Consider the following 23,359-nt stretch of genomic DNA (forward strand, 5'->3'; position numbering starts at 1 on the left):
AACATTGTCTGTGAACAGTTACCTGCCAATACTTCAGTTTGTTCCCTCTTAGTTTATCATAACCAATTCTCTAGTAGAAAGCATTAACAAAAAAATTATATATCTAAACCACCTACTTTTGTTTATTTTCCCCTGTACTCTGCATGTAGAATACGTTTGTCATGTTTTATCTTTCAAAGTCACTGGCTTCTCAATGACAATGAAAGCCTTGCCGCTATTGGCTAGATATGTAAGAAAGCTTCTGATTAGTTAATTCTCTTCTTCGTGACATTTTACTCTCCACTCACTTCCTGCTAGTTGTAAACAAACAGTGCCATCTTTAAGTTTGAAAGCTGTCCTTGAACTTTGTAACATACGCAGCACCACGATATGACACGAAATTAAGATACATGGGCGGAGAGATATGCACAGTCAAGTGAACGTTTATGGTAAGTAAAAGGAGACATAGCTCGCTCACGTCTTGCCAGTCAGTGTGATAAACACACCAGCTAAACTAACCAAAATTGCAGGTGTCAGACAAGCAATTAACAGCTTGTTGTGGTTGAAACTGCGATACAGTTTGACTTATTAAACAAAGGGAATTCTATTACGTTTGTGGTCTCTAACGTCGGTGGATCTTGTTGAAGCAAACGGGTTGTTTCCTGCCTGCAAGAGCAACACGTAGAGGGAATAAAGAGGCATTAGGACTAACATTGTTTTGAAACTACGGTAGCCTCGACGGACAAAACACATTTTATTGTTGTCTGAACTGCTGTTTTCTGTTACATTGGTAAAACGTTTAAACCAACTTGAGGCACGAATTTGAAAACTAATTTAACTATCATGTACTTAGCTTCAAACACCACGTCCAGGAGGAAAGATTTATCCAACATGTGATTAATTTTTTTCAGTGTGTCAAGCCACCTTCCCATACTATCCGTCCAGTCATGGTGGGAATTTTCCAGAGAACGCTGAGGCTGAGAACATCTCTGAGAAACCTGTCTCTCTACAGCACTGTCTCATCTAAAGCCAGATTTCCACCTGTAGCCTTCTTAAGTCCATTCCTCAACTGTGGCTCATGTCGTAAACTGCATGTTGGGTCAGAGGAGTCTAAGTCATCCCCTGGTACAGTTCCAAAGAGACTGCCTTTTTCCAGACTCACAGAGGAAGATTTGGCCTATTTCAGGAAGATCCTACCTGGCAGAACAATCACTGACCCAGACTTGGTGGAGTCCAGTAATGTGGACTGGCTTAACTCCGTAAGAGGTGAAGCCCAGAGCTGAATTAAAAATAATTAGTCAGATTTGAACTATATAACCTATTATAGAAATGAACAATAGTTTAGATGTCATTCTTGTGTTTTTATATACCTCCTGCAGGTTCAAGCGAAGTGCTGCTGAGACCTCAGACAACAGAGGAAGTATCTCAAATTCTCAGGTAGCTTGCCAGCTGTAAGTAAATGCACGCATTGTGTTTGTCAGTTAATCAGCCTCCTCTTGTTATGTTGCTCTCCTTCTGTAGTTACTGTAACAGTCGCAACCTGGCAGTGAACCCTCAAGGAGGTAATACTGGGCTGGTTGGTGGTAGCGTACCAGTTTACGATGAGATCATCCTCTCCACCTCTCTTATGAAAAACATACTTACCTTTGATGACATCTCTGGTAAGAAAATTTCACAGAAAAAAAAAAGTTTTTGCTCTAAGAAGGTGTTTTGAAAAAAAAAAAAAATTTTCCACACAGGTATTCTGACATGTCAGGCAGGTTGTGTCTTGGAGAACTTGTCACTCTACCTAGACGAAAGAGACTACATGATGCCACTTGATCTTGGGGCAAAAGGAAGTTGCCAAATTGGGGGCAACGTGGCGACTAATGCTGGTGGGCTGCGGCTGCTACGATACGGCTCCTTACACGGGACTGTGTTGGGTCTTGAGGTGGTGAGTGGAAATGAATGAGAGACTTAGCTTTTCTCTAACAGACATAGTAATGAAATGTTGTCTTTCCGACAGTGAGGGCTAAAATCTTTGATTTGTAAAGGTGTTGGCAGATGGACGGGTGCTGGACTGCTTGGCCACGCTGAGGAAAGATAATACGGGATATGACCTCAAACAACTCTTCATCGGGTCAGAGGGCACTTTGGGGGTCATCACTGCAGTGTCCATCCTTTGCCCACGAAAACCCAAATCTGTTAATGTGGTTTTCCTGGGTAGGATTTTTTCTTTTTTTCTCTAATTCTCCCATTTTATTTCTAAAAGATTTCTTGAAGAAAATTATATTTTGATGCTAGAAATTTAGATGTGTTTGTATTTTGGAGATCAGAAGTTAAGCTCAACCGGCACGATCACATGCTCACACATGCCTGTGCTTCCAGGCTGTGAGACCTTCGAGCAGCTGCTGAAGACATTTCAGCTCTGCAGATGCATGCTGGGAGAAATTCTGTCTGCTTTCGAGTTCTTGGACAGTGAATGTATGAGGCTGCTGAACGCACACCTCAAACTACCCAATCCTATCTCCGGTACGTGAGCACACATTCCCGTGCACATGACTTAATTAAACACACACAGAGCAGATCCTTCCTTCTGCTCTGCAGATTGCCCATTCTACATTGTCATAGAAACATCTGGATCTGACGCGGACCACGATTCACAGAAACTCCACAACTTCCTAGAGGAAGCAATGACATCATTGCTAGTTACTGATGGAACCGTAGCAACCGAGGAAGCGAAAATAAAGGTAACCTCGTGCTTTTATTCCCTAACTAAAGCCTGTGGATGATATATCTCTGTGCCACAGAGGTTCACCAGTTTGACAGAACTATTAAAAACACATCAGAGAGGCAGAGTGAGGCTGTGGGTGACTTGTGTCTTCATTATAACGAACTCTGACACTCTGGTCTGTGTTGAGTCAGTCCCACATGCACTGCTGCATTTTCGACCCAGCCTTCAAACACCCCAGATGAAAATCCAGCTGAGCAGAATGTGCCAGAAATAACCTAATTCTTGGAGGACTCGCCTTCCAATTCACAGTACTCTGGTAAAAGTCCTGCAAACAGGCACTTGAGGACAAATCAATTGGCTTTACATTGGTGTAAAGCCTTTTTAGATTAAAAATAATATTTCCCCCATTTTTATTAATTAAACTTAAACATAAACACCTTCCGGCTGCAGACAAGGTGACAGTGGAGAGTTGTGAAATAAATTTGATTAAAGCTACAGAGGCATGTTCTGTTAAGAGTTCTCGGTCTCGCAGGAATAGAGCAAGTCGAAGCAAATGATGACGATGCCTTTCCATTTGCACCTTCCCAGGCTCTGTGGTCAATGCGTGAACGTGTCACAGAGGCGCTGACTCACGATGGCTTCACCTACAAGTACGACATCTCCCTTCCGGTGGAGCGGATCTACCAATTGGTGACAGACATGAGGCAGCACCTGGGCGACCGGGCCAAGAGTGTGGTGGGATACGGACACGTAGGTAAGACTACATGATGGAAGGTGTTGCTTAGTCTGTATGAACCTTTTCCATGTCATTCCCACCTCTCACAATAATCCAAATCCCATCGCTTTCCACCGGATCTTCTAGGTGACGGCAACCTCCACCTGAACATCACTTCTCCCGCTAAGGACCCTGCTCTCCTGGCTGCCATCGAGCCGTTCGTCTATGAATGGACGGCCAACTTTCAGGGCAGTATTAGTGCAGAACATGGCCTGGGACTGAAGAAGAGGAACTACATTTATTACAGCAAACCTAGCCAGGCTGTGGCTCTGATGGGTAGCATCAAGGCCATGCTGGACCCCAAAGGCATCCTCAACCCATACAAGACTCTACCAGATAATCTGAAGTGACTGTGGGGTCATTTCTGGCTCTTGCAGAGCAGCACTTTACAAAGCTTCTGTCACATGGTTTTAGTGACAACTGATTCCTTTTGCTGTCATATGAGATTACTTTTTTCTTTTCCTTCTTTCTTTCTATGTTTCCAAGACTTAGCTGTTTAATTTATATGTGCACTAAGCAGTTCCTTCAGAGTATTTACGGCTGACTGAATGATCCATGTCAACAAGCTGCTACAAACAATGTATCTGCTCCGTTGGGGTAACAGGATTTACATCTTGTAAGGCACACAACAGACTCTCTAAAGAATCAGAACAGTTCTCTAATGTGCTTACTTGTTTCCACTAGAGGGCAGTCATGGAACACCAGAGTGAATCGATTCATATACTGTAAAGTCGTGTGATTCAGTTTGCGTAGATATACCATGAAATCATGACACTTCCTGGCTAATTATTAGGCAAGAGTGCAGTAACTGCTTTATTACATGTAAAAAAGATGAAGCAACAACCCCCCCCCCCTCAAAACAAAGCCAGAACTAATTCCTCTGTGTATCTAGGCAACGTTAAAACCAGTATTCAATAAAACAGTTTCCAAATGAAGATAAAGTGTGTCGTTTTTCATTATTCAGGTAACCAAGTGTGGAATTACTGGAGACGATAGGAGGCCCAGCTCACTACTTAAAGTTTTCACCTCCGTCATCATTTAGAAAGAGGGAAGGGAGAGGAAAAAAAAACACACACACACACACATTGCTTTATCGCAAACAAGTTCGTCTCGATTCGTCCCCGCTTGCTCAGACGTTGAAAAGGTTTAGGAAGTATGCCGAGTAGGGAAGATCAGTTCATTTCAAAGCACATTTTACGACATATTCCTTTCTTTCTCTTCTCCATGAACCACCTGCAGTAACAATGTGCCTCAAGTGTTTTACCCCCCCCCCCCCCCCCGCCCATATATATAACAAACAAGGTCAGCTGAAACAATTTTCCTACATTTTTTTTTTCTGTATATGTCAACAAATGCTTTCCTACTCGATAGTGACAACAGGTGTACAGATAGTCCTGTAGAGTTAATGCCTATATATGTATACAGTCAGTTTCACACGTCATCAGCCACTGGTCTCTACCTCAGTAGCAGTGGAGAGTCAATAGATAAATACCATACTATTTTTATTTTTTTATTTTTTTTAAAAAAAAGTTTGATTCTATTGGCTCTTTTCCTTTTGTGAGTGAACTTTTTTTTTTTTTTCTTTTTTGTTGTTGTATTTGTGGCAACAGTTGGCATTTATTAATAAAGCTAAATGAGTGGTCGGTTTTTGATCGTCTCTGAGCAGAATGCCACATCCACACGCCAGAAGCACCGGCTGGAGATCAGAACCGAAAGAGACGCTCAATATGTAGTGTTTGGTGCGTGTGAAGGAAGGCCAAACCCAGAGCGATCTAAAATGGGCATTACAGCATTGTGATGGGGTACTACAATATGCCACCTGCTCACACTCAGTAACAGTCCACAGTTCAGGTCAGTGGGAACGCAGTGGGAACTGGTGCATGTCCCACAGCAAAGGCTGGCTTTTTCAGACACAACAGGTCCAAACGTCTGTTCAAGTTCAGCGGGGTGTCAATGGAAGGCAACCACAGAGAAACCGAGAGCGAGCTGGATGACGATGGAGCAAACGTCCTCTCGTCCTTTTGTCCCTCTCACCTCCTCTTCTTGCTTTGACAAACAGTTGTTGAAACCAATCCCTGACATCGCCCTTTGAACTCCTCGGTCTCTCACGACTCCTTGCCCTTCTCCAGAGAGCTGTGAATCTTGTCTAGGGTCTTCTTGATGCGCAACGCTGTGAGCCTGGCAGACGGGTTCTGGTACCAACACTCCTTCATCAGTTTTACCAAAGCAGAGAGAGTCTGAGGGAGAAAGAAAGAAAGAAAAAAAAGAGATGAATCACGCGGTCGATAACTGTTAGAAAATCATCGATGTGCTTCCAAGAGCCGTCAGATGAATAAGAACATTCATAGAAAATATCAAGCTAACCTAATAGTGTTGATGCGAATATATTATAGTCTGTCATTTCAGCTGCAAATAAATACAGGATGAACCTCACAAAAGTACAGAAGCGATATTAAGACCCATCTCCCATCATTTCCTCAGTGGAGATCACCTTTCATTTAACTGTTCTCCAAAGCATCCACATCATGCTTAATGCAATTTAAATCCGAATGAAGGGCAAATTCTTACTAAATATAAAGAAAAGAAAAAAAAAAAGGTAAAATAATAGAAATAATCAAACAGTTGGTGACATCGATTTTCAGGTCAGGTGCCATGGACCAGAGCAGAAGCACAGTAATGTGATTATATTACATATAATTAGATCGGAAGAGCACCAGTTGAGCCAAAAATGAACAGAGGTATGTTGATGGAAGTTGACCTTAGAGAGTGGGAGAAAGCCTATGTTACACGTAATCAAATTGGTTTAGATGAATGATTCTTCTAATTATCGCCCCATCAGTTTCCTCATACCTGTAAATTCTTACTATATCCATGTACCCATTCAGTTATTCATTTGACACAATTTTACCACGTTTATGTGCCAAAGTTAAGCGAATGAGAACACAAACAAACGAAGTGCAGTCACATATTATGACTTACAGGATCCGAGAACCAACGGTTAGGAATGAAAGGCCTCTGCTGCTCCACACACACCACTTTCCTCATGTCTTCAAAGCTGGGGTCGTTTGGCACCTGATCGTAAAACGGAGGTTTGTACTCTTCCACGATACCTGGAAAATTACATTCGAAAGACGAGAGCGACAGGAAAGATGTTTAAAACAATGTATATTTGTAATATTGTCCGCACAGATAGCTTAACTACGCCACACTGATGTTTAATCCATACCAACGAGACGCATGAAAAACACTCACCATTGCTGTATGTACGCCTCGCTATCTCCCACAGCACCAGTCCAAATGCCCATATGTCCACTCTCTTATAGGCATCAAAGCAGTCGGTCTGAATGGTTTCATCCAACACTTCAGGTGCCATGTAGCGTTTGGTGCCAACCTTTGGATTGTTGCCCACATCCAGCAGGTTGTCAGCCTGTGTGTGGGTCACAGCCAGCCCTGTAACACGCCGTTACATAAAGTATTAAAGCAAGTCTCGACTAAGATCTATCCTGAAATAGAAACCCTGGCCACCCGGTCATGCAGCACACATAGCTGTTAGGTTTGACAAAGGCTCCGAGGCAGCGTGGGATCCATGAATAGGAGACAAGTGCAAAACTATACAAACAAGCAACATTTCAAAAATATTCAAGCCTGCCTTCGATCTTTAGAAAAAAGAAATGAAACTAAACATTACAACTACAAATGTGTATAATGTATCTCATCAGGTTCAAATTGTTCATGTTTAAGAAACTAATTATCATTGCTTTGATCAGGCAGACCTTGTGCTTCAAGTGTTGAGAACAAATACCAAAGACAAACAGATAAATAGTAGTGGGACATAAAGAGGTGAAACATGGCTGACCAAGGTCTGCAATGCAGCAGCGCAGCTCCTTGGTCACCAGGATGTTTTTGCTCTTCAGGTCCCGGTGTGCGATGGCCGGTTTGCCCTCTGTGCCGAAGATCTCGGTGTGGAGGTGCACGAGGCCGCAGGCTATCGATGCCGCCATCGCCAGACCCTCCGATGTCTCCACTGCGACTCGCTGCAAGTAGTCATAAAGGGAGCCGTTTTCATGGTAATGAGTGATGAGCCACAGCTGAGTGCTGGAGTTTCGGGAAGTCATGTCCGATGCCATGAACCCTGACAGGAGAAAACAAAAATGCGAAAGATTGTCAAGCTGTAAACCATTTATCAATCTACTACTTTATTGCATGTCTGTGTAATACACCGTCATGTGTTTTGGAGGTTGTCAGACTCACCGAGAATGTTTTCGTGCCTCAGCAGCACTGTGTTGTAGATCTCCGTCTCTCTGAACCAGGACTTCTCGTCTCTGGAGGAGAAGATTTTCACAGCCACGTTTTCGCCCTGCCACTGGCCTCGCCACACCTCTCCATACCGTCCTTTACCTGCGAGAGAAGAAAGAAAAAATGTATCGCAAAGTAGAGAGACAAAAAAGGCAACTGCTGTCTGCGTTTTTCTTTAAAGGTATTTTCATTCTATTCTGCAGCTATACTCATACAACAGCTGCCAGACACCGATCTGATGTTCCACACCAGCAGCACAATTAAAAACTGGTAAAAGTTCTGTTAAAACTAACACCCTTTACTTATATGGTTTTATTTGACTGCCAAAGCTGAAATTTGTCAGTTGGTCACAACACACCATGATGGGACAGGAAAAGGGAACTCGTGTTTTGTCTGTTCGTGTGACATCTTATTATCCGCACATCATTTGTTTGACACTGCTGTCAGATTTGTATCCTATAACAGGTGATAGAACAGGTTAGATATACACAGTCATCCAAAAAATGAGCAGCAAACAGAAATAGAGCAGTCTGTATGTGGCAGGAATGACTCAACACTTACCAAGATGATGTGCTCACTGCTAGGAATTTGACAAATGGTGAACAGATTTTCTCTCCTGATTATTATCATGCTTATGGCAACTGTATTCTCATGTTTTAAACGTCTACTTCATTAAGATTCTAGCTTTTTTTTTGTATGTTACAAAACGATTTAGCTGGTTCTGACATTAATTACCTCTGTGGAACTGAAATAAAATCTAATCAGTCAAAGAGATGTGAATCCATCCTCCATACAGCTTGTGTGTTACACCTACCTACACACTCCACCAGGCTTATCTGCCTGGCCACAGTTCTCTGGACAAGGAATGGAAGACCCGAGCCGCTGCCTGATGTACACGAGTGATCCAAAAGGTCCTGGAGATAGAGAGAGTTATCAGTGATGCTGCGTCGCTATGTAGATTAGGAAAAAACTATCCCCGTTACTAACATTTTATAGTTAAATCTCCATTGTGACATTATACTGGGACACAGCTGATCAATATTATTATTATTATGTCCCATTAAAAAGTGGCTACTGACAATGCTTGGGGTTAGAATGTTAGACAGTAACTCTTTTCACTCCACTGTGACTTTTCATGGCTTGGAGAGTAACCTCTATTATACTTACTGCTAAAGTGCTGTCTCCGACATTGGAGGTGATGAGACCATCTATGGCTCCCTGCTCCGTGTCAAACTCCTGCAGTCTCTGAAGACGGCCGTGGTGGAGCCTCCTGCAGGCCAGCACTGACACCACAGACAGCAAAACCAGAACTACGACTGGGCCGAGTACAAAGAGAGCCAATGTCTCTACACGATACCGAACTGGTTCACCTTCTGGGGCTGTGGGAAAAGATAGTAGAGAAAGAGGTGCAGAGTAAAAAAAAAAAAAGAGTTTATATGAGACTATATTCCAAGCACAATTACTCTATTTGGCAGTTTCCATGTTGACATGAAGCAGGTTTTGAGTTGCCGTAAGACCTGATGGAAGAAGAGACATCAGCCAGTTCCTGGTGGTGTTGCTGTTGCACCGGTCCTGGGAGCAGCAGTGAATGGCCTTGTGGAAGGATGGAGCTGTGGAGCACATCATGCGGATTTTGTCTGGCCCCAACAGACAGCCGCGTTCAAACAAAACCCCATTGCTTCCGACTTTAACGGAGGAGAAGCACTGAGTACCGTGGCACTGTGTGGCCTGGGGGCATTTTGGACCTTCACAAAGACACACCAGGTGCCCATCTGAGAAAGACAGGATGCGAGTCCAACACACAAGACAAATTAAATCATTGCAGGTGCTTAACACTGACAGAATCAAACAGTAAAATCTATGTTGTTTACGCCTAATTGTTCCATTCTAACAATTGGAAGTCATCTTAGTCAAATAATGCATGTTACAATGCTATTGACTGTAAAAAAGTCATTAGCAGATTAACTAAAAACACAACTTGAGTTAAACTATTAAGCCCTGAACTCTTATTTGGGGCGTTAAGTAATACTTTTGCTCCCCATTGCTGGGAACAGTTTCTAACTGAAAATGACAAGCGACCAGAAATATGCAGGATGTTGCTCATTATCGTTTGGCTTGGACAGAAAACAAGAAAAGACTACAGACATCAGAGTGGAAGCTGCACACGATATCTGGAGAAATGCAACTGAGCGCAGTACCTGAGCCCTCAGCTGAAGTCTGCAGAGTCTGCAGCAGGAGCAGCAGAAGGACGTGGACACTGCAAACACCCATGTTTCAGTGCACTGGCAGACAGAGAGGAAAAGAAGCCAGGGAGAGTTCAAATGAGTGCACTGCTGCAAAGTGGATAATCACATTTACTCCCTCTTTTTTTTTTCTCATGATCGTGTCATGGCTTCAGACAGTAATGAAGACACAAAACAAGCAAGGCGGAGGGCTTTTCATACTTTCATACTTCAAATGTTTAGTAAAAATAAAGGACCATTGTTGTCATCATAGAAATTGCAACCATAACAAAGACAAAGGACATAAAATACCACCAAGTTTTGGCAGATTTTTTAAAAATACCATTATTACTGTTATTATTGTTTGGCCACCATAAGATATTCACGTGGTTGGGTTGCTGATAAATAAGCTTAAGCCAAATAGCATACTTGATCTACTGTATCTGTTTATCTGCAGGCTAGCAGTCAACTTAGCATGGACAAAAATACTCATTCCGCTAGTAAGCTAACACTTTAAATTTCAATGTCACAACCTCCAGTTTTGATGCAGTGTCTGGACGAGAAAAGCTAGCAGCCATTTCTTTAAGGTAAACCTCACAGACTGGAGGCCTGGTTGTTTGCTGTGACAAACAGGTCGTTATTAGACGGTTTTATTGGCCGTTCACGGCGCCTCAGAGGCGCCAGTCAGACAGGCGGCTGCCCGATGCCGTTAGCACTGCAAGCTAAGCTAGCCGTGCAGCACAAAGCGCAGCCGGGCAGCAGGGCGAGGACTGCTAAAAGCCAGAGATAAAAACACCCACTTACCTGGCACACACGAAGCACAACGTCTAACTCATCATGGAAAGTTTGTATATCCTCGTGTAAGGTTCAAATAGTCATACCAGCCTGATTTGCAATGTAAAAAAGCCGAAAGCGGGGGTACAACCCAGCCCACCCACTGGCTGTTTTCCTTTCCAGCTATACATGACGTCTCCAAAACATTATCTTCGAGATGCATTGTGGGGCAGCAGAGTCCTCCAACAGGTTGTAAAATCACTATGACATCAGCGGCATGCATGTAAAAAATTCACAGTAGGACTTCAATCATCTTTATAATCAAAGTGAACTTTGACAAAAAGAGAGTATCCTCTTCAGTGGCTTCTGATCATTGTGTTTTTCCATCAACTCCAGGACTATGTAAGCAATTGGATTTGAGTCCATATTGGAAAAAAAGTGAGTATATTTGCACAATATGAGTAGTTGTTCCTAATCTATTGTTTTTTAATGCCACTCTTTTAGCTAAATTTAAGAGGACAGTAGCAGTGAACCCTTAAGTGAGAACTCAATAATGTCAGATAAAACCATGATAAAATCAACACCCCCCAAAACAAGCATTTACACACATATTTTTTCAGTATTTCATAACATCAAAACAACAACACAACAAAAAAGTAATGCTTTATGAAATGTTGTAATTTGTTGAATGTGTTTTCTGTTATGTAGTGTTTTGTGGTATGTTGTTATTTTTGCACCTTTGGGTCTTTGTATCGCCCTTCTTGTGCCTCAAAATGAATTAATTAGATACTTTTCAGATCACACTCAGTGAGTAGACAAAGGAAGCACACCCTCTTTCAGTTAGTTCTATGGTTTTATATATCTGCACACGATCGATAAAAATCATCAGTTAGTTACCAGATATGTAACAAATACAACCTCAGATAAGCAACAACACATAACATAACAATGAGCCTTTGCTTATTTAACACAAACTAAGCCAAAATGTGGCAGCAGGGTGTGGAAAACTATGTAAACCCTATGCTACTATGATTTATAGAACTTCCTTTAGCAGCATTAAATTCAAGTATGACATTCTGTATGACATTATCCAATCCCATCTCATGGCAAAAACATAAAATAGTTATGCTAATTCAATCTATTGATTGTTCACAGACTCAACTTTCACTGTTTTTTTCATGCTACTGCACACGGAAATGACTCCATAGAGTGACACTGCGTCACAACATTTGATTGATATAGTTATATATTGACTCTTACTCTGCATTTAACAGTTGAAAACATCTGCATTTGGAGGTCGGACTGGTGGGAGACAGTTGCTGCACACCAGACTGACATGTGGGAGAGTCAAGATTGTGTCCTGTCCAGAATACTTCAAATAACTTTAGCCTGAAATGTTGTTTTTTGCAATCATTCTGTGTTTCCTTGCACTTTCACTTGCTGTTTTATTTCTTAAATAATCGTTTAAGCTTAGAAAAACATCATGACTTGCATTAAATCTTACCATGTAATAGCATTTTCTGGATGACGAACAACAGAATCCAGTGCCTTAAAGCTAAACACACAAAACTTGAGATTGTGTTTTTCCTTGAAACATGGCTGCATTATCAGTCTCTCACATCTTTATGGAGGAATTTTGGCCCACTCTTCTTTACAAAGTTGCTTCAGTTCCCGGCATTCTTTAATGTTCAGTTCTCTTAAGGTCCCCCCACAGCATTTCACTCATCTTGAGGTCTGAACTTTGACTGGACCATTGCAACACATTGATTATTTTCTTTTCCAGCCATTCTATTGTAGATTTGCTGCTGTGTTTGGGATCATTGTCCTGTTGCATGAACCAGTTTCAGCCAAGTGTGAGCTGTCTGACAGATGGCCACATTTTACTATACAATACTTTGGCAGACAGAGGAGTTCATGGTCAACTCAATAACTGCAAGGTATCCAGGTCCTGGTGCTGCAAAACAAGCACACATCCTCCTCCACCATCGTGTTAATATCCATGTTGTGACAGTTGGTATGAGGTGCTTGTGCTGATATGCTGTTTGGTTTACTCCACACGTGGCGCTGGGCATTGTGGTCAAACATCTCCACTTTGATCTCATCTGGACACTGTTGCGGAAGTCTTGTGGTTTGTTCAGATGCAACTTTTCAAACCTAAGCCATGCTGCCATGTTAACTTTAGATGGAAGAGGCTCCCAGGGAAGCCATTCTTCTTCAGTCTTTTTTCCATTTGAACTGCCTTAAACCTTAACATTTAACATCCTAACTGAGGTCTGTAGAGCCTGAGATGTAGCTCCTGGGTTTTTTCCAGTTTCTCCGAACATTGTATAATCTGACCTTGGCGTGAACTTGCTGGGACGTCTACTCTTGGGAAGTTTATCAACTCTCTTTAATGTTTCCACATGTGAATAATCTTTCTCACTGTCCAAATAATTTGAAAATGGCCTTATAACTCCTCCTATATCGATGGGCAGCAAAAACTGCTTCTTTAAGACAATTGCTGATGTCTACAGACCAGCAACCTGCCAAAACTTCTGATTTATAGGGGTGCTCACACTTGCTGATGATCAGTTAATCAAGTGGCAACCAGCTTCTACTTACCCCTTTAATTCCTATGGAAACAGTGAGGAAGGATGGTGCACTACAAGACTTGAAAGGAAAAATGTTCAACTTGTATCTGCTTAAAACATGCTGAATTGCAGATATCCAGTTATTTGAGCATATTGTATGTGATGTAAAATCTTACACTGACAGGAGTAAGATAGCTCATTTCGCTTTTAAATGTGTTAATTTATAACTCATTTTACCAATATCTGATCAGTTGGATGTTTAATCCTTGAGGCTGAGACTTTATTTACTCTGTTGGTCAATAAATCAGATCTTTCAGATTTATTTGGAGTAGTGTGTGAGCGCAGCCCCTCCAAATACAAGTTATATGAGTCACTGTAACAGCCTCAGGGAAGAAGTCAGGAACTATCCTCTAATTTTAGCTCTGAAAAATCTTACAGTTATGTCACAGTTCAGTCTGTGTGGGTCTGTTTTTGCTCACTAATGACCGAAATGCAGCAAAACAGCTACGATTACAGCATTTAGAAACAGTTTCTACTTAAATCTGATGAAACACGTGCCTGCTCAAGTAAGACATGTGAGATCTGAGTAAGAATTATCCTCAAAACACCTCGGTCAGTTTAAGATTATTGTCCTGTCCACTATTGCATGGGTATGTGAACATCAATCAGCAGTCTTCCTTCTGTTTTGGTTGCTTTTTGAACAGACAGCTATTATTTCTGGAGAAATGAACATACAGTGACATAAATAAACATCAATTCATGCCTATTTGCTTACTTTATTTGATAAACTGGGAATAACTTTATAGCAATAACACATTACGTTTTGGGACAGGTATTTAGAAAGTTGGCTCGGTGCAGTTTTTGCTAAATTTAGATAAATCCTTAAATCTCTGCGAGCAAGCAACCAGTTGTCATTCGATCCACTTGCTTATCTATTCTGAGTGACAGACTAACTAACTTTATTTATCACTCTTACGTAGTTTTTGCATGCCTCTGCACCTCTTAAGAATAAGATAATGCTAACTGAAGCTATTACTTTCCAAATATAAGCAATAATTCACGTTCTGAATCATCACTGAAAACGACGGAGTCTGCCTTTGACCTCTGAGAAGTAAATGCCAGGTGAAAAGTAGCCAAGCACATCTGGCTCCCATTGACATATGGTGTTAATATCCATGTTGTGAATTAAGTGAATCATATAACCAAGTTTTGAAAAAGAGACAGAATGCAAAGATTTTGAAGTAATTTAAAGTATAGTTAATGAGTTTAGTTATACATGATCAAGCATACAAAGAGCATCCCAGAGAGACTTTTTTTCCTCCAAGAAATAAGGAAAGGAGGGTGTTTCTCTACATGAAACTGCAGAGTTTGTGGATTTGATCATCTGTGGCTCATATTCAGAACAATCTTAATCAACTGAAAACAGGCCTGGAGGCTGGGATCATGAACTTTTCTGGTAACCACAGCCAGCGAACACATTTCTTTACTGCTCTCACAAAAGCAAATTAAAACTTTGACATCCAAAGAAATGAAGACAAATACATAAACAAGATCCAGGATCCATACTGCCTTCTCTGGACCAAAGCTAATTTGTGTTTTGTTTCGTTTTCTTTTCTTTTCAGAAATAATGGACAGAAGGTCCAACAGGCTGAAGAAGAGAGGGACAGGCTGGCTTCTTAGTGATAGTCAGCGTCCATAGTGATATGACATATGGCACGAGTCACCTGCACATCTGTGAAGGCACCGTAAATGCTGAATGCTATTTCCAGGTTTTTGAGCAACATACACAGCCTCTTATTCAGAGAGATTTATCAGTTTCAACACAAAATATATTGTTTTTTGGACTACTTTCCCTAATAAACAGGGGTGATTTGCATATTGCTCTTGTAAATTTGATACACATAATTAACTCTTATGCTTACAAAATTAGATGTCTTAAAATCTGGGCCTGTTACCATCTCAGCTAAGCAGTTTCTATGGGCAAAAGTATGTTTACTCTCACTGGAAATCTCTCAAAAGCTCCCATTGCTCTTTGAGCATTTGTGAATACTTGATTTGAAAAGTCCCTCTGTTCTCATGCACACTCAAGTGTGTTGCAGATCAGATATCACATCCTACCCAACCTCTCTAAAAAAATCTGCATGAAAACAAATTTGAGCCTTCATCTCCTGTGCAGTCATGCAGATCTGCAGTTGTGTAATGCTGCATCTAAAACATGGATAAGGAGGTAAATGTATTTAACTTCTCACCTGCAAAGAATACAATTCTTGGCTGGCTTGTTGTTTGTCAGGAGAAACACTGATGTGTATGTGTGTTCACAGATGTGTGCAAAGAGAGAAAAAAAAGGTAGAATTGTATCCAATATGTATTCCCTCCACTGGGTCCTCTGGCTATGAACAAAAGCCGGTGCTGTTTGTTCTTGCTTACCTCGGGCTTCAGTCTCCAGTGAGTCGGAGCGAGACCCGGCCAGTATCTATTCTCCATGAACACTGCTCCAGCACAGAGACACATTGTCCGCAGCTTTTTTAATTAAAGACCCCTGGTTGACACTCTGTGCCAGGTGATCCGAGCCGCTCCAAGCCTACGTGTGTCTAGTCCTCTCCACGGGGTATCAGTGGATAATTGGAGGGAGAAACGCTATACTGCTATCATGAGATGGAGAAAGGATTATCTAATGAGAACTTCAGGTTAAGAGTCAGGGATGGAGGCATAATGCAACGTTTTATTCTTTCTACATTCAGCCTACCTGCCTCATTCTCTTGCCTTATACTCCCTCTCCTTGTTTTAAGGATGTGAGAGAGGGAGGGGGCAGAAGAATCACTTTTTTTTTTCATTGAATTCTACCTGCTCCTCATCTATGTTGAATTACAGAATTAGTTCCAAGCAGGTTTCCGACCAGAGCCAACATGGAGCGTCCCGAGAGAAGACTGCATGTTGCATTCCTGCTTTTTCTGCCTCTTCTGAGTGTCAGCTGTGTCTCCAATCAAAAATCTACAGGTGGGCCAATTTGAGACGATTTGATAGATAGTTTGATAATGCTTGACAGAACTTGATTGAAATCTGAAATGTTTCATGAGATTTTCAAACTGGTTTTAAAGTGGTAGACGTGGTTTCCCTGAAAAGCCCGCAGTATCTGGCTCTGTAACATGAAGTTTTTCATTAATTTTTCACTGAATTCACAAATTTATTCTTACTGTTTTCCTCCCCATCTAGTCTCCTGGTGTGTGGTGTCAGATGCGGAGGAGCAGAAGTGTTTGGATTTGGCTGGCAATGCCACAGCCCAGAAAGTAAGAGGAACACTGCTGTGTGTCCGTGGCCTACACACGGGGGACTGTATGGAGAAAATCAAGGTATGTAATGATATAAAGATGAAACGGTGGACTGAGTAGTCTGTGTTCTAAGGCTTAAGGGTTAGGGTTAATATATCATTTATCTTAGATGGTGGATTTCAGAGTAAAATGTAATAGTTACTCTAATCATCTTCAGCAGTCTATTGTCCAGTGTATGCAGTTTATTCAATTAAAAAAAAATTCCCATAGAAATGTCAGTTGTGTATTCGTAATGATTCTCAAATGCTCGGAAGGTGCAGATTGCAAGAGCAAGACACAGAAACAGAAGAAGGAAAAACCCAAAACAAAATGCCATTTGGTAAAACCCAACGCAGTTCACATTTCAAAAGAAAGAGAAAACTAAAGGGACAAAAAATGATACACAATGAAACATTAAACAAACATTTCCAAAAATACAACACTGCCTAAACAAATAATTATGCTGCAAACATTTACATTTTTTGTGATTTTAAATAGTTTTTTTGTTGTTATGTTGTACAAAATTTGTTTTCTTTGTTGTCATTTTGTTCAATGTTTTTTGTATTGTTCAGCTTTGAGAAATTGTGTGTTTTTTGTTTATCATGATCTTTTTCAAGGTTTTTTGGGGGCTCTAGTGGTCTTTATTTTAAAGTAGTTTGAGAGGAGAGGGGCTTGAAATGCAGGAAAGGGCCACAGGGTGGGACTCAAACACAGGCCGGCTGCGTTTAGAAGCTTCAGCCTCTCTTTACGTGGGGCGCCCACCCAACCATTTGATCTATCTGGCGTCCCAAATTGTGTGTTTTTTCAAATGTAGTATTTTGCATTATATTTGGTATTTTTCTTTTCCCTGTTACTTCTGTCTGATTTCACATTTCTAATGAACATTTGTCATGTATATGTAATTTAAACAGTTTCACCTTTAAGGAACTGAAGGACTCTTTGTCTATATTTTTTCATGGCATCCAGAACAACTAGTATGACTCAGCCATTACAAAAGCCTAAATCTGTTTTCCTCAGAACGGGACAGCAGACGCAGCCTCCATGTCTGGAGATGACATCTATGCGGCTGGTTTATGCCATGGCCTGGAGCTGGCGGCAGGAGAGTCCCATAATGGAGTGGGTAAGTCACACATTAGAGCTCTGTAGCATTCAGTAGAGGAAGACCTTTCAGACTCTAATGTAAGCCGGTTCCGACACTCTAATATGTCAAAATCAGGGTGTCATGCAGAATACTAATTGATATTTCATCCTTGACTGTTGTCTCCCAAACCCTCCAACCTCTCTGTCCAGATGGTATCAGTTACTATGTGGTGGCAATGGCCCGTCGCTCCTCCTCAGATCTGTCCTTACTGGAGATGCATGAGCGCAGCTCCTGTCACCCTGGCATAAGAACCACAGTGGGATGGACCGTTCCCATTGGCTACTTGGTTAACACATCTCAAATCAGTGTTGGAGAGCAGTGCAACTTCCCCAGAGGTGAGGCTGTGTCTGACATGTCTGTGCTGGGATGTGTCTGTATGTGTCAATGTGTGGAAGGTGTCTGAGAGGGCCAGAGGGAGGAAGTGGGGAAGCAGCAATGTGACACGAGGAGGTGAGGAGAGGTGGGATGTATGAGTGTGGGGATGTGATGATGAACACAGGTACATGCTGAAATTTAAATTTGTTAACCAAAAACCACTTTCCAAATATCTATGTTAAATGAATGTAGAATTCTTTAAATTGTAAAATTGAGAAGGAAAAAATTCTGTTTTGGTTGACTTTCCATTTTCACAGCAAGAATTCATGCATTACTGACAAACTAGTTAGTCTAATACCTAAAAATGCTCCAAAGTTGGAGGATTCAACCGGCCTTAGTCACCTTCTTCCAAACCAACCGAGAAAGTCTTACGGAAAGCTCTTTGGGCTCTCCTTTTACTCTGACTCTGCTTGTTCTCTGCTTTTGCTGCCAGCTGTGGGAAACTTCTTCGGTTACAGCTGCGTGCCCGGTGTTAAGGACCCTCAGCACGATCCCAGAGGCAACAACCCAAAGAACCTTTGCGAGGCCTGCATTGGAGACGAGAACGACAGACACATCTGCGCCAACAACCACAGAGAGAGGCATTACGGAGAGGCAGGGGCGCTCAGGTACAACACGAACAACAATAACATGGGAAATGATCTGTTAATAGCACCCAGAGGTGGGATATCTGTTATGTCTGCTGCCTCTGTGCCTCCCTTACTTGACTTCCATTTCAGACAGGAAAAATGTGCCTGCTCTAAAAGAATACAGTGTTGATAATACTGAGATAGTGATGAAAAGGTAATCATAGTTCTGTCTTTTTAATGAAGTCATAGAATATTACATTAACAGGAAAAAAAGCACTCAGTCAAACTGACTGTAACCATATAAAAAAGACATTCAATTACAAGAATGGTCAAGTCCTGTGCAGTGTGATTGCTTTTTAATGAGACCTCCACTCATTGCCTGCATTTTATAATTATCGATAATGCTGCGCAGAGGTGGTTTGTAAAAAGGCATTTGACATTGTAGTCATGTTTGAGATGGGAGTGAAAGAACTACAGGGGATTAAACAGTTTGTCAAAGTGTAAAAAGATGGTAGAGGAAGCTTGCCATTCCTAACAGTGCTTATTTCTCAATGTTATGAGCTGTTGATAGATCTAATGTGTTTTCTCTTTCAGGTGTGTGGCTGAAAACCTTGGCGACGTTGCTTTTGTCAAACACACGACGATCTTTGACAACTCGGATGGTCAGTGTTTGAACACTTGAGCGTTTTAGAGAATACGCAGCTGCTGATGCAGCTGTATTGCTGCTTTGAGACACAAGATGTCAGTGTTTCACAGTCTGTTTTTGTGTTTAAAAGTCTGTGGAATCCAGTATGTAACGGGCAAAACAAGGTTGAGTTTCTCCAACTGCCAGCAACATTCAGTTACATTTTAGTTTTCATTTTATCAACTGCAAGTATACCATAATACATTTAAATGTCCATTTATTTGAGTTTTTATGTTGGTTGCTTTTTTGATTGAAGAAATATAGTGGATAATAGCATGTCTGCTTTTAAGACTAAGATAGATGAACAATAAGAATAAAACAAATTAGAAGGGAGAGAATGAATCAGAGGTGCCGGCATTTTTGTCCAGCTTGTGTCCTAATTCTCCGTTTACTGCATCTGCACCCCTGCTTTGGGCAACGTCCAAAATTAATGGCGATCATTATCACCGTCACGCTACACAGACTCTGCGAGTACAGCTGAGAAGGAGCAGTTTCATGCCAGATCTGCAAACATTGCAGCTGTTTAACGAAGCGTGCTTTGTCATATGGTTAAAAAATGTTCTGTGCTACACCAATTAAGAGAGGTCAAGAAAACACAAAAGGTCTGTGCTGATATATGGGGACAATATAACTTCAAGATGGTCAACTCCATATGATCTGTTTTCTGCCAAAGTTAAATGTAAGATATTCCACATATGAACTCAACATACTGTTTTATAAATGTGTCATTGAAAATTTGATGAAGGAGAACAATTAAACACACTAAAGTAGTTCTTGGTAGAGAGTGGTATCAGCCTTTAAGTGTTTGTCTGGCCAAGACATCAAATTTATACATATTCCCATATTCCAGCCCCTTTAATTCAATTGAGTTTGACAAACCGTCTTTCTCAGGTAAGAACCAAGAGTCCTGGGCCCTGGATCTGGAGCTGGAGGACCTCAAGCTGCTGTGTCCAGATGGAACTGAGGCTGGTCTGGATGAGTATGAACAATGTCACCTGGCAGCGGTCCCTGCCAACGCTGTGGTGGTGCGCATGGAGGATAAGTGCCGCGTCTGGAAATTCCTGGAACGTTTACAGGTGGGTGTATGAGTGTTTATGTCATTTCTCTGTGGAATCAGAGCTATTGATCTGAACATCTCACCACGTGGGTTTGTGCTAAAAATTGTGATCCCTCTTTACTGGTGTGTGGGATGCCAAGAGGACTGATAGTCCTGTGCTGATCCCCTGGCTACACAAACATGCAATCTCAAAGACACACGTGCACAGAACACGCCAACGCACATCTATGCATGCCTTCATCCGTCACACACTGTCTCCTTGCTGCAGAATGTGTTTGGCAACGCCACCGTGGGCTTCAGCCTGTTCAGTTCAGCAGGCTATGGCCAATCCGATCTGCTGTTCAGTGATGCCACCCTCCACCTGCAGAGAGTTCTGGGTAGCTACACCTCTTGGCTGGGCCCCTCTTATACCACCGTGCTGCAAGCCTTCGAGTGTGAGGGTAAGAGTGATTATGCGTGGTTTTAGGCTTGTGTATAAAAGTGTGTTTATGTGGATTTACTGATGCAGAGTGGGTGGCAAAGTGGCTGGAGGAGTGTTTTTTCTTTTTGCTTTGTGTGTGTGTGAGCATATCCACTGCAGCTGCTCTCATTACTGCATTTTTCGACCAACAGGCTTCTGCTGATGGAGGAAGGGGAAGAGATCCAGCGCATCAACTTCCACCCCACCCCACTGTCTCCATCCTCCAGTTCTGCCGTTCCTCCCTGCCATCTGTGTCCTTCCGTCTCACTATCTCTCCGTCTTTTTGCTTTGCTTTTCTTGTTTGTTTTCTCTCTGCATTTCACCAGCTTACAAATCGCTATTATTGTATCTCTGCCCTCCTCCAACTTAGTATGTCCTCTAATGTGCAGGCTGGCAGGGTAGGACAATGCTATGAGGGGATAATCAGCTATTAAAATGTTCACGAAATTGAGCCTAGAATTTTCATAAAAGGACTCTGGAAAGAAAGGGTAGGGAATGTAGAGTAATTAGATTGAAATGTATGATAATAGAGTAGAAGTGCAACAAATCCAAGTAACTGGCTGTTGTGGTTCTGATGTTACTGACAAATTATCACTTTTCAAAGGATTTTTTTTTGTCTTTGTCAGGATTAAAAAAAATTAAAAGTGCGTCCCCAGTCCCAAAACTTATTTACATACACCAAAAACATTGCATCACTGTTTCCACCCTGTATGTTTGTTGGGAAATTGCTCCAGCATCACCCTCCCACCTCCTCCCAACAGGGTTACTTTCTCTGGCACTGAACAACTGGGTGCTATTAACTTTGAGCTTAGGTATCTCAGTTACTGTAAGTGTGTGTGTGTTTGCAAGAACATATACTTTCCCACAGCCATAATTGCTCTAATTGGCAGTCTGGCATATTATACTGTTTGTGTGTGACTGAGGAAAAAATGTGTGTGTGTGCATTTGTGTTCTTATGTGTCAGTGTGTGTGTTTAAAAGATTGCTACTTTCCCATGGCTCGCAAAACTCACTGCTTTGGATCACTGCTTTCTCACGTCTGGTACGGTAGGCTGGACTGTGCCAGCTTGCTGGCGTATTGTAACACTATACGCTGAGCAGAAAGGGAATTGAGGCTTGAGTTGCTTCCAATGAACCTGGTGTGACTCTTAAGAAAACCTTTTTTTTTTCTCATCTGTTGGGATTTCCCCTTACAGGTTCTCAAAAAAGAAAAATCCTTTGCTTTTATCTACATAAACAGCTGTGTGTTAGTCACTATCATTTCTACCTTAACACTGTGCAAATTGCAAGATGTTGATGATGATAGGCAGCAAGAATTACTAACAGGAGGATGTTCGAGGGTAGGGTTACCAGTAGATATTATTCAGTCCAGTTATGTATGAAGGCATGGCGATTATTTATTTTTCTGACATGTTTAAGGCACTGTAGTTGTGGAGTCACAGTAAAATCACCAACCAGTTTATGGGCCTTACTTGACCTAATGAATCATGTACTGTAAAAATGCATAGCAGACTGTAACTGTGCGTTTCACTTCACATCCATCATTGCTTTTGTCCATCTTTTACTGCACCTCTGAGCTTAGGGATAAACTGATAAGCAGAAGTTCTTCTCGTTAAGCTGTATTCCTTTAACTCACTGTTTTGGAAAAATGAACAGCTGGTAGAACAGACCCGGTTGCAGGTTTTTGAAGGACTGCTTTGAAAGAAAACCTCATAATTTGCCATCTGTGTGTCTCTTTTGTCAACTCTGGTTTGTACCATTGGTGCTGATTTTTTCCACACTGTTGTCTGACTGCTTTAAACAAGGCTTAATGTAAATCGTCCTCACTGCCTGAACGGGTTGAGCAGCAAATTTTCTTTTTTTTATCAACCAATTAAATGAACCATGATAAAGAAAATAATCCTCTCTTCTTTGACTTCTAATTATCCTGACACAGCTATATGATATCCGTGTGGAAATTAATTATGCCTGATATCATTCTTCTTGCTCAATCAAACACTTTCAGTGCCTCTGCCTCTCATGCACACTTACACTCAGAAGCAGTCAGTTCGATCCTCTTCTTCTTGTTCCTTCTATGTGGGAAAGGAAGAAATGAACAAGCAGAGACATCAGGATGAAAAGACCAAGGACACAAAGGCCTTCATTCAGAATCTAACTCACTCAGAAAATCCCTTATCAGCAAGGCCGGTGACTCAGGGATATACCGTCATCATAGGTGGTCCCCATGAGGAAACCGACCCCTACTCAGGACAGACCCAGTGGCCCCACAAGCACCGTTTCATCTCATTTACAACATTAATCCTATACAGAAAGGCTGCTCTTGATGGAGTAGTACCATTTAGCTGCGAGCAGATATTGTAGATTGAACTGCACTGCAGCAGAGTGCTGCAATCACTCTAAATCCTCTGCTCTTTTGCTGCCCGTTGTGCTGTAATG

General features: G+C 41.7%; 3 protein-coding genes across 3 annotated transcripts; 2 read left to right on the forward strand and 1 right to left on the reverse strand.

The window, feature by feature from the left end:
• Positions 1-297: 297 nt before the first annotated feature.
• d2hgdh (D-2-hydroxyglutarate dehydrogenase) lies at positions 298-4,742 on the forward strand. Its single transcript, XM_072364993.1, has 10 exons — positions 298-428; positions 891-1,245; positions 1,359-1,416; positions 1,501-1,640; positions 1,719-1,912; positions 2,013-2,181; positions 2,347-2,490; positions 2,566-2,708; positions 3,281-3,446; positions 3,555-4,742. The coding sequence occupies exons 1-10, from the start codon at positions 426-428 to the stop codon at positions 3,815-3,817; spliced, it is 1,635 nt and encodes a 544-aa protein (XP_072221094.1). The 5' UTR covers positions 298-425; the 3' UTR covers positions 3,818-4,742.
• On the reverse strand, positions 4,738-10,948 carry acvr1l (activin A receptor, type 1 like). Its single transcript, XM_072364994.1, has 10 exons — positions 10,790-10,948; positions 9,962-10,045; positions 9,281-9,535; positions 8,931-9,142; positions 8,578-8,677; positions 7,719-7,865; positions 7,324-7,599; positions 6,720-6,917; positions 6,447-6,577; positions 4,738-5,704 (listed from the first exon to the last, which is right to left on the reverse strand). Exons 2-10 carry the CDS (start codon positions 10,032-10,034, stop codon positions 5,573-5,575), a joined length of 1,524 nt encoding a protein of 507 aa, XP_072221095.1. The 5' UTR covers positions 10,035-10,045; positions 10,790-10,948; the 3' UTR covers positions 4,738-5,572.
• A 5,246-nt stretch (positions 10,949-16,194) lies between these two features.
• otomp (otolith matrix protein) lies at positions 16,195-22,810 on the forward strand. Its single transcript, XM_072365496.1, has 9 exons — positions 16,195-16,326; positions 16,543-16,679; positions 17,655-17,757; positions 17,928-18,113; positions 18,587-18,761; positions 19,317-19,384; positions 20,299-20,483; positions 20,733-20,904; positions 21,077-22,810. The coding sequence occupies exons 1-9, from the start codon at positions 16,236-16,238 to the stop codon at positions 21,085-21,087; spliced, it is 1,128 nt and encodes a 375-aa protein (XP_072221597.1). The 5' UTR covers positions 16,195-16,235; the 3' UTR covers positions 21,088-22,810.
• Positions 22,811-23,359: the final 549 nt, after the last annotated feature.

Source organism: Leuresthes tenuis, unplaced genomic scaffold (genome assembly GCF_036924035.1).
Source record: "Leuresthes tenuis unplaced genomic scaffold, fLeuTen1.0.hap1 SCAF_15, whole genome shotgun sequence".
NCBI classification, from domain to species: Eukaryota; Metazoa; Chordata; class Actinopteri; order Atheriniformes; family Atherinopsidae; genus Leuresthes; species Leuresthes tenuis.

Excerpts from the sequence above, each read along its gene's own strand:
- d2hgdh (XM_072364993.1), top strand. Across the intron at positions 2,491-2,565 it reads ACTACCCAATCCTATCTCCG|ATTGCCCATTCTACATTGTC; the intron begins GTACGTGAGCAC and ends TCTGCTCTGCAG. Across the intron at positions 3,447-3,554 it reads GGTGGGATACGGACACGTAG|GTGACGGCAACCTCCACCTG; the intron begins GTAAGACTACAT and ends CGGATCTTCTAG.
- acvr1l (XM_072364994.1), bottom strand. The coding sequence starts at position 10,034 with ATGGGTGTTTGCAGTGTCCACGTCCTTCTGCTGCTCCTGCTGCAGACT. Across the intron at positions 8,678-8,930 it reads TCGGAGACAGCACTTTAGCA|GACCTTTTGGATCACTCGTG; the intron begins GTAAGTATAATA and ends CTCTATCTCCAG. Across the intron at positions 7,866-8,577 it reads AAGCCTGGTGGAGTGTGTAG|GTAAAGGACGGTATGGAGAG; the intron begins GTAGGTGTAACA and ends CTTCTCTCGCAG.
- otomp (XM_072365496.1), top strand. The coding sequence starts at position 16,236 with ATGGAGCGTCCCGAGAGAAGACTGCATGTTGCATTCCTGCTTTTTCTG. Across the intron at positions 18,762-19,316 it reads GGAGAGGCAGGGGCGCTCAG|GTGTGTGGCTGAAAACCTTG; the intron begins GTACAACACGAA and ends TTTCTCTTTCAG. Across the intron at positions 20,484-20,732 it reads AATTCCTGGAACGTTTACAG|AATGTGTTTGGCAACGCCAC; the intron begins GTGGGTGTATGA and ends TCCTTGCTGCAG.